Source organism: Capricornis sumatraensis, unplaced genomic scaffold (genome assembly GCF_032405125.1).
Source record: "Capricornis sumatraensis isolate serow.1 unplaced genomic scaffold, serow.2 scaffold13, whole genome shotgun sequence".
Taxonomy (NCBI): domain Eukaryota; kingdom Metazoa; phylum Chordata; class Mammalia; order Artiodactyla; family Bovidae; genus Capricornis; species Capricornis sumatraensis.
The window spans coordinates 1,682,865-1,702,708 of NW_027184624.1; the positions used below are offsets into that span (position 1 = coordinate 1,682,865).

General features: G+C 37.2%; 1 protein-coding gene across 1 annotated transcript; it reads right to left on the reverse strand.

Moving 5' to 3' along the window:
* Window positions 1–1,486: 1,486 nt before the first annotated feature.
* LOC138072378 (CDGSH iron-sulfur domain-containing protein 1) lies at window positions 1,487–19,473 on the reverse strand. Its single transcript, XM_068963472.1, has 3 exons — window positions 19,364–19,473; window positions 12,026–12,231; window positions 1,487–1,874 (listed from the first exon to the last, which is right to left on the reverse strand). The coding sequence occupies exons 1-3, from the start codon at window positions 19,386–19,388 to the stop codon at window positions 1,785–1,787; spliced, it is 321 nt and encodes a 106-aa protein (XP_068819573.1). The 5' UTR covers window positions 19,389–19,473; the 3' UTR covers window positions 1,487–1,784.
* Between the last annotated feature and the right edge of the window lie 371 nt (window positions 19,474–19,844).

Below are 19,844 nucleotides of genomic sequence, written 5' to 3' on the forward strand. Positions count from 1 at the left end.
TTTGAAAAGACCCTGATGCTGGGGAAGATTGAAGGCAGGAGAAGGTGACAACAGAGGATGAGACGGCTGGATGGCATCATCGACTCGATGGACATGAGTTTAGTAAACTCTGGGAGTTGGTGACAGACAGAGAGGCCTGGTGTGCTGCAGCCCATGGGGTCGCAGAGTCGGACACGACTGAGTGACCGAAACTGAATCTTGATGAGTTTTTTTGCTCCTTTTAATCTTGCCTCAGGTGATTTCTTGGCTGCTCTTCTCTTGATTTGCAACTGTTCAAATCTACCCTTTGGAATTCGTGGAAGATCACAATGGCTGGAGTCTTGCCTACAAGAAATGGGGGACAGAAAGACCTGGTAGAAAGCCCCACAGGGTTCCACTCAGTTTCAGTAACTTTAGATTTTGTGAAGATATGTCTTGAAGACAAGTTTAACTAAGACACGTGCACTACTTAAAAACTGGTACACACAATTTTGGGATCAACTCTATCTACCATAATATACAAAGCAATATGTTAAAAAAAATGCCAATGAGCATATTTAATATAATAACACTGATGTTTGGTTTCACTGACTTCTGTTACTTCCAAGGTAATTCTGGATTCTACATGACCGATTACTACTGAGAATTCAAGCATCTGCAAAGAAATGAGTTTACCTATTAACTTTGTCAGTTTCCAAATATGTCTGCCTATATACTATTCCTGTCTTCATTATTTTATTGCTCCTAAATATCTTCAGTTTTCATATTCTTTCCTAAATCAGCAATGAAATGCAAAGTTACTGGTCTGTCTTTGAAGAATATTACATAAAGAAAAACTTGTCTTCAAATTTTTGCTTTTAAGATTATATAACTTAAAAGAGGATGTAATTCTTATGTTTCTCTCCAAAATAGTTTCTTTTGTAACCATATGCCTGGTAATTGAGAATGAGGAAATAAAAATCTTCCCATGCCTTTGATCTACCCTCATTATCACCATTTCTGCCAAGGATGTGTGTTTAGTGTTCAAGAGACTTGGCATTATGTGCTCCAATTCCTTCAGTGTCCCTAGTTCAAGTGCTTGCCACTTCTTGGTGAGAATTCTGGAACCTAACATTTTAAGACATCCTTCATGACAACTTAAAATCTCTTATTACTTTCATCTAAATTTTGACTATTGGTTTCCTTAATGGATTGATGAAATTTCCAGGAAGATGAATACAAAGAAGTTACTGTCCCTTTATTACTGACCTGGCCTACTTATAATTAAGCAGAATTAACATTCATTTTGATTGAAAACCCAGAAACTGTATTTTCTTAATATCAGTACTACGATCAAGGAAAAAACCAAGGTCATAACAGGCTTTTCCTAGATTGTTATTAGGAGATTAATGTAGCTTTAATCACACCCATTTTACTTTCTAGGCTAAGTAATATTAAATGGTGATTAATTCTTCTTTGAAACTTACAAGTACAATCTGCACATACATGATTTTGAGAATAATTTAATACGTTAACTTTGACATACAACTATATTCTAATGTCAGTTTTAAATGTAAAGAAACAGATCCTTACAAGACCAAAATAACCCACAGGCCATGAGATTGGTTTTTGTTTTTCCTTTTTTGTTTCAACAGATGTGCACCACAATGGTTCCACATGTAAGGCAAATGCCGTGAATATGAAAGCTACAGTTTACCACACATCTAGAACCCAGGGGAGGTGAATTAGACGGAAGTGGTAGTCATTCTAATTAAACAATCAGGAAACATCATGACAAGTTGGTTTGCAGCATCAAAAGTGTCCATTTAAGTGTCTTTTTTCTTAATGATCAGAGGTCCCACGTTGTCTCCAGTTTCTTCATTGTGTTTTGTGTGAGATCCATCACAGAGTGGGAACTAGGAAGAGAAAGAATGTGAAATGTCTAACTGCAAAATCAGTATTATGTTTGGCAGAGTAGGGTGTCACTTAATTCACATATATAACACAATAACTCAGTAGATTTTTCTTGGCTACCTTAGAGATGGTTTTCTGAATGAGCATACGTAAAGTGTACACACTAAGGAGGAGAAAGAAATTGACTTGTGGATAAAACACAGATCATTAACTGCATTTCCATTTGTGATATCTGCTTATGGATGTGAAAAACCTTTTTTATGTTTATGTACTAGTCATATTTCCTTTCTAGTGAATTGTATCCCTGACCTATCTACTGGAAAGAGTTTAGGTTCATAATTTGTTCAAAATCAATCTGTTCATTATCCTTTTGCTAATCAACTTTATAGCAATTTTTCACCCCAACCCTTTTTATTTTGCTTATTTATTCATATCCTTAATTTCTGTACTTTCATACAAATAAGCCAGTATTTCCCTTGTTAACATCCATCATGGAGACTTCTTTCTCCTGGAGATGTGATAAATTTCCATTTGTTTTCAAGATCTCACATTGGGGAAAAGGGACAAAACTAAATATTTAACACGGTGCTTCCCCAGAGCTCACTGCAAAATAAGAAGTCCTGCAAAATATTCTGATTTGGCTTCATTTCGTATACAAAAAACATATACAGTTCTCTTGGTTAACAACATATATTATTATTTTAAAGAGGAACTACTATTAAAAACATACACACACGGGGTGGGAGTTGGGAGGGGTGGTTCAGGAGGGAAAGGACATATGTATACCTGTGGCTGATTTATACTAACGTATGGCAGAACCAACACAATATTGTAAAGCAATTATTCTCCAATAAAAACACACACAGATACACAATTTTAACCTCAAATTTCCTAGGCTGACTGGATTTACAAACACTTCTTTGATGTCCATTATCATCAGGTTCTGTGGAGTGCAACTTGCAAAATGCTGTTCTAAGAACAGCACTTAAGAATCTGTCGCTTCAGTATTATTAGAAGTGATTGCCTCCCAAATTGTTATACATTCATTCAAAATTTTATCAAAACTAAGTCTACATATAAAGTGCTTATTTATAGGTTCCACAACATCAGCCTATTACGAGATAATGACTGTGTTTAAAATTGCTTCAGTATTAGGTAGGGCTGGTTTTCCTTCATATTTCTTCTTTGTTAAAACTTTCCAATTTACCCTTTACCTATTTATTCTTCCAAATAAACTTGAGAATTTTTTGGCCAAGTCCTATTTTATTTCTCTTCTGTTCTTCATCCTCAGGTCTCATGCATTTTTCTGATATGAACATTTCTGCTTTATATGTTTTACAGGCATTAAGTATATATTTTCATATCTGACTATTCTTGATATATATCACATATATATAAATATATATTTGTGTGTGTGTGCCTGTATATCACTTGTTTTTTGCAAGTATATCCTCTTTATTGTTAAATGATGAAAATAAGAATTCAACAATGTTTTTAGGTGTTTCTCAGGATTTTATAATTATCAGTAAATTATTTTCTTTCCTTCTATATTTTACCTTTTATTTTTATTTCATGTCAAATGATGATACCTAGAATCTTTGTTTTATTCTTTTTGTCTGGAATGTAACTTCACTCTAGAATAAGGTATACTCTTCCACTGAAGGAGCCTATTTAGAAGAGTAAAGTGCTAGGAGTCTTGGTCTGAAGAGTAAGATCACCTTATTACTCCATCAAGGAAGTATAATTTTCAGTACCTGAAACTAGACAATGATGGTATATAATCTTTAACCTTGATGAAATGTGTCAAAGACTAAAGTGACATTCAGTTGATGTTAAAGAAGTTCAATCTTAATTTTACTATCTGTATATAATTCTGAGAGGCAGTAAATTAGTTAAAAACTACCTTGAAAAAAACTCAAGTTATCATCATATTGTAAATTTCTAGATGTAAAATCTATCCTGGGGTAGCAATACAAATGTGATATATATGAAATTTAAATTGTTTCTGTCAATAAGATGTGGCACAGTATATTCATATTACAAACAAGTCCTTGTAGAAAAAGATGAACTCAAGCTTTCAGGGTTTTCTTGCATGGATGACAAAACAGGCCATATAAAAATCAAATGGAACTGTATTCCAAAGCAAAGAACAGCATTTCAAAGTGACATATATTTAATATACAAACACAGGTGATTTTACAGTGAGAAAAAAGGTTTGCAGTGTTAAAAAAAAAAAAAAAACTCCATTTTAAAAATAGGGATTAACATATACACACTGTATATAAAATAGGTTAACTATTTGGTTAATGTATACAGGAAAAGAAACTAGAGTGGATATACGTATATGTATAACTGATTCACTTTGCTGTACACCTGAAACTAAGACAACATTGTAAATCAATTATACTCCTCCCCTCCTCCAAAGGGCTTCCCTTGTGGTTCAGCTGGTAAAGAATCCTCCTGCAATGCAGGAGACCTGGGTTTGATCCCTAAGTTGGGAAGATTCCCTGGAGAAGGGAATAGCTACTCACCGCAGTATTCTGGCCTGGAGAATTCCATGGACTGTACAGTCCATGGGGTCACAGAGTCAGACACGACTGAGTGACTTTCACTTTTGTTTCTCCTCCAGAAAAAAGGAGTGACTAAGTAGACCCTGGCTATTTCTTAATTAACTTTTATGCTTTTTTTTTCTAAGTATATAAACCTCTGCATGCCTTTAAAATGTAAACTCAGGATTCAAAATCATTCTGTTCAGAGGCCAATACATCTTTTAATAGTACTTCCTATATTACCTAATATTAGACAGAATAATTTCCCAAACTTCATGTGAAGATTAGGCATTCTGTATTTATCCATTAGTTCAGTTCAGTCGCTCAGTCATGTCGGACTCTTTGCGACCCCATGAATCGCAGGATACCAGGCCTCCCTGTTCATCACCAACTCCCGGAGTTCACTCAGACTCATGTCCATCGAGTCAGTGATGCCATCCAGTCATCTCATCCTCTGTCGTCCCCTTCTCCTCCTGCCCCCAATCCTCCCCAGCATCAGAGTCTTTTCCAATGAGTCAACTCTTTGCATGAGGTGGCCAAAGTACTGCAGTTTCAGCTTTAGCATCATTCCTTCCAAAGAAATCCCAGGGCTGATCTCCTTCAGAATGGACTGGTGGGATCTCCTTGCAGTCCAAGGGACTCTCAAGAGTCTTCTCCAACACCACAGTTCAAAAGCATCAATTCTTCGACACTCAGCTTTCTTTACAGTCCAACTCTCACATCCATACATGACCACTGGAAAAACCATAGCCTTGACTAGACGGACCTTTGTAGGCAAAGTAATGTCTCTGCTTTTCAATATGGTATCTAGGTTGGTCATATTTATCCATTAGAGATTTCTTATTTTAAGAAGATGAAAAGATTAAACTTTTTTTTTCCCAACAAACAACAAAGAGCCAAAATGAGTTATTTCAAGAAAGGGTTAGCAATTTCATAAAAATGTGCTATATGTATTAATGAAATATATTTATTAAAATTAACTCATACATCTAAATACAGTATAAACTAATGAATGGTAATTATTGGTACAAAAATTCAAGTGGCAAATTATCTGACAATATTTGTGTTTTTCAGAAAGTATCTTATTTCATTTTTTACCTTTCTGTGCAGGAGAAAGAAAACATGTGGTGGATATATACTTTCGAGCATAATCTAGGAAGTACAGCAGTTTTTGTATTAAATAATAATACAATGAAAACGAATTTTATTAGCCCTCTTTCATTTAAAATTTTAAATGTGTTAAAAATGTCAAGCAAAGAGCTGAAATTTTTTTTAAAAAAAAGGTATATTTAATTCAGTTCATGTAGTATCAATACTTAAAAGAATCAGAAAATTGATGAGGAGAAAACGTTTAGCTCACAGATGATTCTAAATTTGTTCTAAGATGTCACTGTTTATTTATTAACAAATCCTGGGGAAAACTTTGAGAATTAAATTGGCTGCCTTCTCTGTATGTCCAGAAAATATCCTATCATTTGTTAACCCAATTAGAAAATTACAAATCTTAAGCAGCTTTACAAGTAGAGAAGACAGGGTGTGGAGAAGAGATGGGAATAAATGTTTAGGGGAAAAAACCCTAGAGATCCTTGTTCTCCTCTTGGAAAGTTAGCAGACTTGGTAGGATGTTCATAAGAAAACACAAAATGTGTTTCTTCTTAATGGTTGGTTCTCACATCCCAAATTAAGCTGTTTCTGTTTTTAGGGAGATTCAACATAGAGGTAAATAAATACTCCTTGAATTATCTATTCTACTTGCAAAAATTAAAAAAAAAATTGAATCTTCTTTCTCTAAACTTTGTATTTTTAATTAGAGTTTGGATTATAATTTCCAAGGAGGCTGCCTGGGGCCATCTGGCTCATTACCATAAATTGTTCTGAGGAATGAACTTGCTTTGGTTGAGAAAGAACGTAAAAGCAATGAGATCTTTGAGACTACAAGAGAGAATATGACATTTTCTATCATTCTTATGTACTTAACTTTAGCAATGTTAAGCATAAGATAGTAGATATAATAGGAAAATACATAAGAAAAAATTAAGACTTTACAAGACTGTCTTCATATGGATTGGGCAAGCAATGTAACCAATATTTAGAATATTGTGTCTGTGAAGAAAGGGAGTCAGTGCAACACACCTCTAACCATTAATGGGATGGAGACTTTCCATAATCACAGCCCAGCTCCTCAAAACAAAAACAAACTCACCACTAACAAAAAACTGCAACTCAAATTCTGAAGTTGTAAAGGAAAGAAAATGATTCTCCAGTTACATTTCAATTTCAGTTGAGCTACTGACATGAACTGGCTCATCTTTCCCCTTATTTCTTAGTCTGCTTTCTCCTTCGGTCCTTGTTCAAACTTTCTCCTGCCTACCCAATGGCCACCACATAACTCAGTAAATGATGTAACCTATTTGAGGTGTGTAGGGGATGGGAATCTAGTAAGACTGCTGAAAACTGTTCCCTTTGATATCAAGGTTCCCTCATCTTGTTTTGAAAGACTATTTCTTGTTAAGGGCGAATCTCAAATCATTGCTTGTCCTTTTGTTTCCTTCCAGTCTCTCAACCCACCATGGTCTCAGATGGGATTTCTCCCTGTAGTTGTTTTAATCATTTCCTTTGTATTGGCTCCTTTTTCTCTCACTTTACTTAGGGATAGCCCTTTTGTGAAATACTATCAAACAAGCTAGTTTCTGAAGAGCAGAGGCCACACTAGGGGGGCGGGGTGTGGGTGAGAAGAGAGGAGGAATGAACCATGTTGCTGCTGCTAAGTCACTTCAGTCGTGTTCGACTTTGTGCGACCCCATAGATGGCAGCCCACCAGGCTCCCCTGTCCCTGGGATTCTCCAGGCAAGAACTCTGGAGTGGGTTGCCATTTCCTTCTCCAATGCATGAAAGTGCAAAGTGAAAGTGAAGTCGATCAGTCGTGTCCGACTCTTAGCAACCCCATGGACTGCAGCCTTCCAGGCTCCTCCATCCATGGGATTTTCTAGGCAAGAGTACTGGAGTGGGGTGCCATTGCCTTCTCCGAACATGACTAAGAGATCTGATTCATTAGGTCTGAGAAAACTACTCAAAATGTTAGAAACACAAAACAGGTTACTAGTGACTGTATCTTAAGAATGAATTAGAGGGGAGATGGACAAATTAAGAGTATAGGATTAACAGATACAAACTACCACATGTAAAAAATAGATAAGCAATATGGATTATTATTATTGGATATAATAATATCCAATATCTTGTAATAACCTATAATGGAATATAATCCGCAAAAAAAAAAAAAAAACCAAACTGAATCACTCCACTGTACACCTGAAACTTACACAATATTTTTTTTTTAACTTTTTATTTTGTATTGGGGTATAGCTAATTAACAAGCAATGTTATGGTAGTTTTAGGTGAACAGCAAAGGGACACAGCCAAACATATACAATGAAACTTACACAATATTGTAAATTGACTATACTTCGATAAAAAAAGAATGAATTAAAATTGAATTAGTTTATATCACATGAAACTTTTTTTTTGGATAGGAGCTTAAATTTTGTTATATTATTAATATTATAAAAACAACTGGTTTATATGAAGAAAAACTACTGAATGTAAACTCAATATAGGCATCTAATCAAAGTTATCAATTATAGGCCTTCTGTGCATAGACATGTAAATATATGACTTGGCACCTGTGTGACAACCTTAAAGAACCTCAGGAATGTGTGGAGTTTTCAAAAATTTCTGGAGAACAAGCACATCCACTAATTTGAAAAGCATTCAAAGTGATCTCTGAATCCACTCATGTGAGAATAAAAAGTGCCCAAGCTTCAGTGAAAATTCAGAACTGACAAATCATAGATGCAAAGAGGATTAATAATGACATAAAAGACAAGCCTAAAAAGAAAGAAGACATTGAGAAAATGGAAACATTTAAACCATTAGCTTGTGTTCATTTGTGATTTTTCCTGAAATACTTGAGATCTTAGTTTGTAAAAGCCCATATTTGCTTTATTGACCCTTTGTTGCTGTAGTTCAGTTGCTTAGTCATGTCAGACTCTTTGTGACCCCATGGACTGCAGCATGCCAGGCTCCTGTCCTTCACCATCTCCTGGAGTTTGCTCAAGTTCATGTCCATTGAGTTGGTGATACTATCTAACCATCTCATCCTATGCCACACCTTTCTCCTTTTGCCTTCAGTCTTTCCCAGTATCAGGGTTAATTCCAATGAGCTGCATCTTTGCATAAGGTAGCCAAAGTATTGCAGCTTCAGTTTCAGCATCCATCTTTCAAATGAATCTTGAGGGTTGATTTCCTTTAGGATCAACTGGTTTGATCTCCTTGCAGTCCAAACACCCAACCAAAGCAAACACTCTTGGCTTCACTCAAGCAGTCATCGTATTTCTTTTTTTTTCCATGCAGTGTCATATTTATACATTCATACTGTAACCAACTTGGACACAGCTCCTATTCTAATTATTCTGTTCAAATGATGCCAAAAGGTCAATTGCCTAATTGCTTTACCTCACAGTCTTAGTTTAACAGTCTATTCACCTCCTTGTCTTTTGCACACACTGATGTTCATAACAAAATCTTCTTTGAAACTTTTCCCTTTTTCACTCTGAAGCCACGATATTCTTAGTTTTCATTTAACTCTGGTGTCCATTTCATCTCCTTTTTTGACTCTTTTTCCTTTTTAGAAGACACAGAAAATTCTCCAAAGATTTCTTACTTAGCCCTTCCTTGATTTTTATCTGTACCAAGGATCTGCTGCATTCCTATTCTTGACTCACAGTTCTGCTGATTGCTATCTCCAACCCTGATGCCTCAACTTTAGTCCCACACTTCAGACTGCTGTATGTTTCTATTCAAATGTCACCTCAATGTCACTTTTGATATTGCAATTTTCATTGGTGTCCTGAAAAATCAGCCATTCACTCCGAATTTCTTATTTCCATTGATGGCACCATCTCATCTAACCCTACAATCCTATCTTAAGCAAGACACTTCAGTGAGCTTCAGTTTTCCTCCCTCAATCTTCCACACAAATCATTCACAGTTAATCCTTCCTTCACTGGCTAATCCTTCCTTCAAAATGTTTCATATATCTGTTCATTTTTCTTCATTCCCACAGTGAGCACTCTGGTTTAAGTATAACTTTATGTCTGAACTCCCTGACAGGGTGCTCCCCCATGTTGGGAGGCAAACTCCTTTCGAAGATGAAACAGGAGGGAAGGGCGCAGGGCACAATCTTTAAAAGAATGATGTAGCCCAAGGACATGACATAAACCGATTAGAACCAAAAAGGTCCAAGATGGCAAACAAGTCAACTTCCACTAGAACTTAAGCCTCCATATAAGATCAATGGAAAGCTGGGTTCCAGTCCCCACCACATGGGCTACAGTCCCAAGCAGGGTTCTGGCTGTGTTCGAGACCCTGCACATGGGTTCAAGTCCCAGTTTGAGGTGAACTGTTTCCTTGGTACTTAAGATTTTTGATTCGGACTTATTCTTTTGAGGAAGGAGGTACAAGGATCAGAGTAGAGTCTTCATTGATTCATCTTCCCAGGGGGCAATTGAACTCCTATGGATATCACTATGCCTTTCCAGAAAATTTGAGCCCACAGTGTAACAAGCTCTTTCTTTTATTTAAAGCACTCATAGTGCACCAACTATACACATCTATGACACCTGCTGTTTCACTATTTTAAGTGTTCTCATGCATGTATCTAGTAATAGAAACTAAATGAACTATTTTAGATCATTGACTAAAGGACCAATACAACTCTGGACTTAGGATTCATGTCAATGTATGGCAAAATTAATACAGTATTGTAAAGTAAAATAAAGTAAAAATAAAAATAAAAAAAAAAAAGAAATTTCTAAAGATATTACTAAATTCTTAATCTAAGTGGTCTGTCATCACTGGATTATACAACATCAACCGCAGCCAGAGAAGGGGGTAAGTAGGATTGCTTTCTAGTACCTGGTATGTGACTTCTTCCTTATCTGTAACATGTAATTTGTGATAATAGATTTCCACTGTGGGATGAGGTCCCGAATACAACATGCTTTCAGAAATAGATACATCATTTTTGTTGTCTATGTTCTTAGGCCTCATAGTATCAAATCTATTTTATTTAAATGCTAAATAGTGGCAGTACACACAGTATGTCATTGTATTTCTCTAAATATACCAGAAATTCTAAAGTCATTCAATGTATGAAGCTTTTCAAGATGACCTTAGAAGAACATTTTACCATCTTTAGATCACTAGCTGTCATCACTATCTAGAAGCTGCATGTATCACAGGCATACTTCCAAATGGAACTTGATAAAATGCAATTCTCACAAAAGAAAAAAAGATACAAAAAAATCTTGTGTTAGATATTTAAATATAGGAGTTGCAGCTTAAAGAAAGCTTAGGATACAGGGTCAGTCCATATGTACTAGGTAAGAAATCTTCAGGGGCAATTTTCTCATAGTTTCTCTTGATATTTCTTTTTTTAAACTAGCAGTTAATTTTTATTTATTAAAAAAAAAAAAAAACTTTCATTTTCTATTGAGGTATAAAATAAAGACTCAGTCATGTCTGACTCTTTGCGACCCCATGGACTATATAGTCCATGGAATTCTCCAGGCCAGAACATTGGAGTGGGTAGTAGCCTTTCCCTCCTTCTCCAGGGGATCTTCCCAACCCAAGGATTGAACCCAGGTCTCCTAAATTGTAGGTAGATTCTTTACCAGCTGAGCCACAAGAGACGCAAAAGAATACTGGAATGGGTAGCCTATCCCTTCTCCAGGGGATCTTTCTGACCCAGGAATCGAATCCAGGTCTCTTGCATTGCAGGAGGATTCTTTACCAACAGAGCTACTAGCTGATTAATAAACAATGTTGTGATAGTTTCAGGTGAATTTCTAGATATCTCCAAAACTTATCCTAGAATCCAGGAGCTTGAAATCCCAAGAGGAGGAAAAAAAAAAAAAAAAAAAAAAGACCTATTTCTCTTTGCATTTATTTATTATTTTAATTTTTTGTTTCTCTTTTTATTTAGGCTGCATACTCCTTTTCCTGGGATAGGGGACACTAAGACACACTTGGGGAAGAAATTCTAAACATAAGCAAAGGAATTTTTCCCTCTTCTTTGGCAAAGAATATGGTTACATTCACCTGACTCAACAAGGCTGTGATGTAACTTTATTGCGTGGTGGTTATACATTTCAGTAAATATATTCCTGAAGAGTACACAGAAAATAGAGATTCCATTAAAAAGAGAAAGAAAAGAAGAAAGGATGGTGGTGGTGGTGGTGTAGTTGCTAAGCTGTGTCTGATTCTTGAGACCCTATGGACTGCAGCCCACCAGACTCCTCCGTCCATGGGACTTTCCAGGCAAGAATACTGGAATGGGTTTGCCATTTCCTTCTCCAAGGGATCATCCCGATCCAAGGACTCCAGGTCTCCTACATTGCAGGTGGATTCTTTACCGATTGAGACACCAGGGAAGCCCAAAGAACAGATCTTAACAATTCATGACGATGCCAGCTTGACAAGATAGTTTAAAAAGGAATGTTACATTAAAAATGACATTGACATAAAGGACTTGTTTCTCTTACCTTTTTGGACCTCCAACAACGGCAGTACACGGCTTTATCTCCCAAATCCTCCATGTCAAAAGCATGTACTACCTTGGGGTTGTCTTTCTGGATGTGAGGGTTTACCATAGATTTGTTGCGATGATCTTTAACATAAAATCTTTTGTAAGCTAGATAACCAATTGCAGCTGTTCCAGCAGCAATGGTAACAGCTGCGATCCATTCAACTAGAGTAGGGAAGGAAAACAGGAATAATTATCAAAACCAAAACGCATACTTATAATCTAACAAGAACGTTCAGGAAATGCAAGTTTTGAGTATTAAGTATCCCAACAGTCAAAGGTTTTTAACGTTAACAAAATGATCAGAACACACTGGTGTAGTAGTCCCTTGTTAAAACTTTCCCCAGCCCTTACTGAGGCAATTGTATATTTTCTATTGAGTGATGTTAGTTAAATTAGTGAGCCTGCACATATCTATTGCTTAAAAAAAAGGCAAAAAAACCTCATACATAATGAAATCCAGATTACAAATAAGGCCATAAAAATTCAGATTACAAACAAGAACCTCTTATCCCTCTTACTATCAGGAGGTGATTATGTTAACAAAGTGATTCATTTAAATAGTAGGTCCTATAGTCATTTAAAAAGGAATAACCTCAAAGAGAAATGCAATCCAAAGAAAAAGCAAGAAAGGACAAAATTAAACCAAGCCTTAATATTAAACATTCAAAGTCACGCAAATTTTTTTTTTTAATTTCAAAGTGTCTCATTAAAATAAGAACCAGAATATACTAATTTCATAGAAAACATAATATAATTACAGTTAGATTCTCCTTTAATAAATTCTAAATTTACATGATCCACTAGTGAATGATGTGAATTCTCCACAAATTCATTTTAAATTTAACGACTGTTTGTATGGCTGAGTCCTTTCACTATTCACCTGAAACTATCACAACATTTTAAACCCCAATACAAAATGGTTCAGTGTTATAAAAAAAAAAAAAAAAATTAACTAAAAAAAAAAGACATTTTCCTGCCCAATTATTTGTTTGACTAATAGGCCATCTATTTGTTCTTTTTTTAAAGTAGCTTTTTAAGGATCCTTTGGAAATCCAAGCACTTAACAACTACCCCAGTTCCAGAGAATTGTGGAGAGAAGAGGGTGCTGCATAGTCTGGTTAGCCTCAGCCTCAGAGGAGAGTTGTCTAGTCCCAGCATGGAGTGGACTGCAGGAAGAAGTTGAACAGGGGTCAGGATAAACACACTGGACTGCGTCCCAGCATTTCCTGAGTCAGATCTTCTCAGTGTTTGAAATAAGTTCCCAGACTATCAAATAAAGCCCTAGAGAGATAAGTACAAAAAACACATTCCAAAGCCAAATAAAAACATAAAATGAATAATTAACTGTATGGCTTACTTGCACTACTGAGTCAAATTTCTTATTGTACTAATGTGAGTAATCATTGAATCTAATTGTACCTTACATAAAACTGGAGCTCATTCTTACAAAACTCTAATGGAAGGAAATAACCATTCTCACACTTAGTTCCTTTTATCTTAGTCTTCCCTTCTAGCTTGTTTAATAATTTAGTTTTTATCAAGTGTTTCTAATTAGCATGTTCCTTGGCTCCTGTTTTCAACCACAGTATTTTTCTCTGCGAAAAAATTTAGTTTGTTTTTCTGGCAACGTAACCCTTCTATTCCTCTCTGCTATAATCCCCTAGAACAAACATTAACTTTATACCCTTCCCATGTGCTGCATGACTGCAAAAAGTTAATAAGTCATTTGATAGCTTCAAACCTTTGGCCTCATTGAAAGATATTTTCAGCTACACGCCTTGTATAGATTTGTCTTGAATGCTATGTTTCATTAATCAAACATTTTTCAAAAATTTATTTCTTTATTACAAATGTTATTTTTTTCCTCAGTGATAAAGGTTATAGATTTTTTGTTTTTGGTGCCACTGTACATCTTATGGGATCTTAGTTTCCTGACTAGGGATTGAACCCAGGCCCATGGCAATAAAGGCATGGAGTCCTAACCTCTGGATTGCTGGGGAATTCCCTGCCTTGAATTTTACCTGCTTCATAGTATCATTCTGTGGCAACTCCAAGCAGGGCTGACACTAGCTCTGATTTCTAGTTTGATTCAAGATCTTCGTTTCTGATGCATTTTTTCAATCATGGAATTCCCTAGACAAAATGTCAGGAGGTATGGGAATCCACTTCTTAGCTAAGGGAAAGCCACTCTGAATAGCTAATTACCCATCACAAACTGGGCTAACATAGAGCTTCAAAGGTATATATTCAATTACGTCTTCTGAATGCTGAATCCTTAAGGCAGACTTAAAAGCGGCAAACAGCCAAAAGACTGAAATAAAATAATTCCCTAAATGCTGTTGATCTTAGTTACTACTTACTTTGGAGGTGCAATTTGAAGTATTGCTAACATATATGTTTTAATGGTGCTTACATATTATATAAATGTCTGAGATTGAAAACATCTGCAACTGGCTAGGATTAATTTGTCTCAAAACATGTACTCTGTTACCCTAACCCAAGGAGGGTCACTTATGACAGTACATAAATTTCACGGCACCATATGTGTGCTAGGGAAATGGCTTTGCATTTGCTCCAATGAGTTTGATAGAATCAGAGTCAGATAAGGTCTTAAGAAAACAACTTCCATCCCTCCCTCCTTCCCAAATTTTAATTCTCTAACCTAATTACAGACAAATATAAAAGTTCCCAGAATAAGAAAAATGTTGCTGTTTTATCATTTCATTACTGCAGCCTGAATCAGTCTTTCTGGCAAAAAGCTATGGATGCCACTGGCAACTCTAGGGAAAAGAGAGAAAAGGAAACTATATGGAGATAGATGAGAATAATGATGGATTCCAAAGTCAACAATTACAATGGACAAAGAATTGAAAACCCAAGACAGTAAACAGATAAAAGCAATAAGCAAAACCCTAACATTTAGTTCTTGACAGTGTATACATCTATGAAGAACAGACACAATCTCAGGGTAAACAAGGGATTTTATCAAGACCTAATTTCTAAAGAGATTTCAGTTGGCACCTTTCAGACATTCTTTCAAAACTGGGGTCCAGAAATATCCTGAGCTTTATTTCTGCCTCTTCTAGTTATCCTTACTTCCCTTTTTTGTATGCCTCTCTCAATGCACAGTAGTCCTATAGTTAGATCAAATGCTTCCTTTGCTTAACCATGCTTTCTATCCATACAATTATCACATATGCCAATATAGAAAATACAAAAAAATACATTTCTAAATAATCCTTCCCTTTCTTACTTTTCCCTTGGCTTACATTCTTTGTATATATTCTTTGGTTTTCTTAGTATTAATTACAGATATAGAAAACATCAACTTGTTCCCAAATCCCACACCCTCATTTATAACTCATTTCTTAAATTTTCTTTACTGTGGGAATCATTTGCTTTAACCCAAGACAGAAATCTCACCCTGCTTCTTTTCCTTTAGCCTCTTTTCAGCCCCAAACTGTCCTCTCCTATCCAGTGTCAACTGCCATGGAATCAGAATGTACCCTCCACCTCAGGAGAGGGGGAGGGGAGCTGTGCTTAAATCTCTGCCTTTCTTGGGTCTACCTCAGATCTGTAGGCTATGCCTGGTAATGTTTTTCTTTCCAGGACAAGTGTACAGGCAGTGTCCAATGTTAGTTCAATAAAAAGATGTAACAGATTCCTAATTTGAATTTGCTACTGCGTCTGTCTATACTACTATCACATTGCTCTCACAAAAATGACTTCTCTTTGGCCTTATCTTATCCTTCAGCATCAAAGAGTGGAATTCAAATACTTCCTGAGATTAAAAATAAAACTTCATTATGGAACGCTTCAGATCAACACAGAAAATAGTGTAATGAACTCCCACTTACCCTCACTCAGCTCCAACAAATATCAATTCTCTATCAATTTCGTTTCATCGATAGCTCCCAAGTCCCTTCATTATTTATTGCTTATAACCTATAGGAGCTATCTCCTTTATTTGCAGTATGATCTGCACATTCCTTCTCAGATAAAAAACAAATCCTTTAAATGACTTGATAAATTTATTGAACCCAAGCAGTATTTTTATATGTTGAGATTAAATGGAATGGAAAATCATAGTTAGTTTCAATAAAAGAGACAACGATATAACAGAGGATTAGTTTTGGTTACATGCATTGTAGTGGTGGTGGCTTCCTTGATGGTTCAGCGGGTAAAAAATCCCCTTGCAACATAGGAGAGCAAGATTGGAAAGATTCCCTGGAGAAGGAAATGGCAACCACTCCAGTATTCTTGCCTAGAAAATCCCATGGACAGAGGAGTCTGGAGGGCTACAGTCCATGGGGTCCCAAAAAGTCAGATACCACTTGGTAACTAAACCACCACCTCCATTGTAGTGCTCAGGGTTTGGGTTACATAACAAAGCACAAGGCAGACAGCCTAACACCTATTTTATACCTTGAGAGTAAAGTAGAAGGAAAGGGATTAAATTAAAGATGAGAGCAGATTCAGTGAGTTTTAGAGATACAGAGGAGCAAGAAGTTTAGTAAACTTCCTAGAAGTCATCTATTGGGTATGAGGAAGAGTCATTCGAGAATGGGGACTCTGTAGCAGTGAAAGCTGCTTAATGTTTCTTATAGTTTCTAAAACTGCAATAAATATTTGGTGTCCTATAAAAAGGGGCTTTTCAGGTGGCACTAGTGATAAAGAAATCTGCCTGCTAATACAGGAGATGCAAGAGTCTTGGGTTCAATCCCTGGGTCTGGAAGATCTCCTGGAGTAGGAAATGACAACCCACCCCCATATTCTTGCCTGGAAAATTTCATGGACAGAGAAGTCTATCAAGCTATAGTCCATGGGGTCCCAAAGAATTGGACATGACTGAGCACACATACAAACACACACTCACAAACATTACATAGAAAGTAAGTTTGGTATAAGAATGTCAATTATACATCAGGAAGGAAAAAAAAGTGGGTACCAAAAGCCATCTCTCTGACTGCGATTGTTGGATTACAATTCCAATTATTCATCCTCATTGCCTCTACCAGATTCATGTCCTGACCTGATTTTCATTCATCTTATTTCTAGCGCAACCATTATTTTTTTAAAATTTATTTTATTATTCTTATTGTAATTTATTTATTTAATTTTTGGGTGAGGCGAGTGGCATATAGGATCTTAGTTCCCGGACCAAGGACGGATCCCAGGACCCCTGCATTGGAAGTGAGTGACAGTTGCTCAGTCGTGTCTGACTCTTTGCAACCCCACAGACTGTAGCCTGCCAGGCTCTTTTGTCCATGGAATTCTCCAGGCAAGAATACTGGAGTGGGTTGCCATTTTCTTTTCTAGGGGATCTTCCCCACCCTGGGATCAAACACAGGTCTCCTGAATTGCAGGCGGATTCTTTACCATCTGAGCCACCCCAGAAGCTTACTATTATAAGAGACACTACTAAGTATAAAGATAGGTCAACTTAAAAAGTATCAGCAGATAAATGCTTGACTTTATCTTATAACTATAGACAATACATTAGAATACGTAATGAATTCACACACCTTTTCCAAAGGAATACCTAAAACAGAAGTAGCAATAAAGCTGTAAATGACAATCATCAATCAGATGAAATAATTTAGATGAAGCTTTTCTCTAAGAGATTTGCTACTCCATCTGTTCCGAGTCCTAAACACCAGACCCTCAAGGAAGTCTCCCACCCATTATTTTTTTACCTGAATATAAATAAGAATTCTGCATGCATATACACATCCTTTAATTTTTTATTTAACATTTATTTATATTGTGCTTTGTTGTTACGGTGGGTTTAGTTGCTAAGTAGTGTCTGACTCTTTTGTGACCCCATGGACTGTAGCCCACAAGGCTCCTCCGTCCAGTGCCAAACACCATCCTATTCCCTTTATAACAATATAATATATACACAAACTATAAAACATATATATATAATTCACTTACTTAACTGAGAAAAGACATGATCATCCTCCCCCAAATCAAAAGATTTAAGCTGATTTTCAATCTATAGCAATGAACAGGTTTGGTTTAAAAACAGAGTAGAAGAATTTGAGATCTAAATGGATCTGTCCCTTGCCACACCACAGTATTTGTGGAAGAAGGCACCCGTAGAGGTGATTTACAAAGGCTTTGGGCCCCTCCTCATAGTCCTCACAACAATCTTTATGCTTTTAGGTGAAATAAAAACTTTCAAAACTTGAAAATAAGTTGTGCAAATAACCAGCTCTTATATACTGCATTAGTAACTTAAAAAGGTCATGCATTATCACTCTCATTCAGTTAGGTAACTTTTGGCTACAAGTCAATTTTCCAATTTATAGAATCTATTACAAAATTAGGGCACAAGTTACCAGGGATCTGTTATAGAATCTGGCAATACATGAATCAATAAGGCTATTTTAAATTAACTTCTGGACAATCTTTTTACCTAACTACTTTTACAGGGAACCAAACCTTGAGGTGTGGTGTTTTATATCTGGGCAAAGATCACTTCTATCACGCAGCGGGTATACACTATTATATTAACAATTATACTACCACTAAGAGTTGCTATAAAGTGAAGCTCCATATTAATTGACTTCTAGAAAGTCCCTTAATTTTAATCGGACCTTCTCTGAAGTAACATTTCAGAAAGCTGGGTACCAGCACTAGGGAAGCAAGGCTGAGAAACGTGAAACGAGCTGTTTTTTAATCCTCGCTCCAGGACTACCGCCACCGAGCGCCAGATGCTAGAGGCATAATTGAAAAAAAAAGGGGGGGGGGGGAAACAAACTGGTAAAACTGAAGACCTCGGATTGGGTTTCTTCCTTTCAAAAAAAAATGTGCAAAACTAAAATGTGATTAGTCATGCCTCGCTTGAGAGCTGCAGGAAATCCACGTTTTCGCTCTACGGTGATTTAAACCTTGAGACGGGGGAAGTTTTTTTTTTTTTGCTTTTGTTTTTACCTTTCCTTTTTCCCCAAGTCTTGTGACCTAACAGAGAGGAGTTTCAGGGGAGAACAAGAAAAGCTAGCAGCGTAGCGGGCTCATTAGGATTTAGGGTTTAGCTAGCTAGGGGAAACGAGGTCTACACCTGGGGAGATACCTGCATGGCCCCCATGGCACTTATGCCCCGCGATCGTAGCCTGATCTCACCCCCTTGCCCCATGCGGCCCGGGGAGCCTGCAGGCCCGCGGAGCTTTTGCCCTTCTGTATTTCAAGGTTACAGGACTGGCGGGAACGCACGGCAGCAGTATCAGTCCAAGCAGCTGCAACCAGTGCGCAGGCCGACAGCCGCACCCACTCCCATGCCCCACTTCACCTCGTACGCTGGAAGTCATACTCATGGCGCCGACGCTTGCAAGGGTGTGCACAGGACACTGAGCACAAACCGGCTCTCGCGGACAGCAGGAGTCAAGGTGCGACAGGCGTACGTCCTAAGGGCACTGACTCCAGGCAGCTACCGCGCAGGCGCAGCGACTGGCCGTCAGCACGTGTGTATTAAGCACCCGGGCTGATACTGAGCATGCGCGGAGCTGAGTCCCGGACCTTTAGGAAGTGTTGAGTACGGATTTTGACAGCCGCAAGAGGAGGGAGGAGGGAGAGACCGAGAGAGGTAGCAACTGAGTTTGCGCAATCCTGAGGGGCTTGGTCCTGGAGCCCAGCGGACCCACCTTTGGAATAGAGTCCGGGCCAGGTTTTATGTCTCTCCCAGGTTTGCGGATTTATGAGGGCAGATTGTATGTGCTGATATAACACTTGCCATATTCGGATATCTAAGATTTCACTCCCAAGTTTCTTGC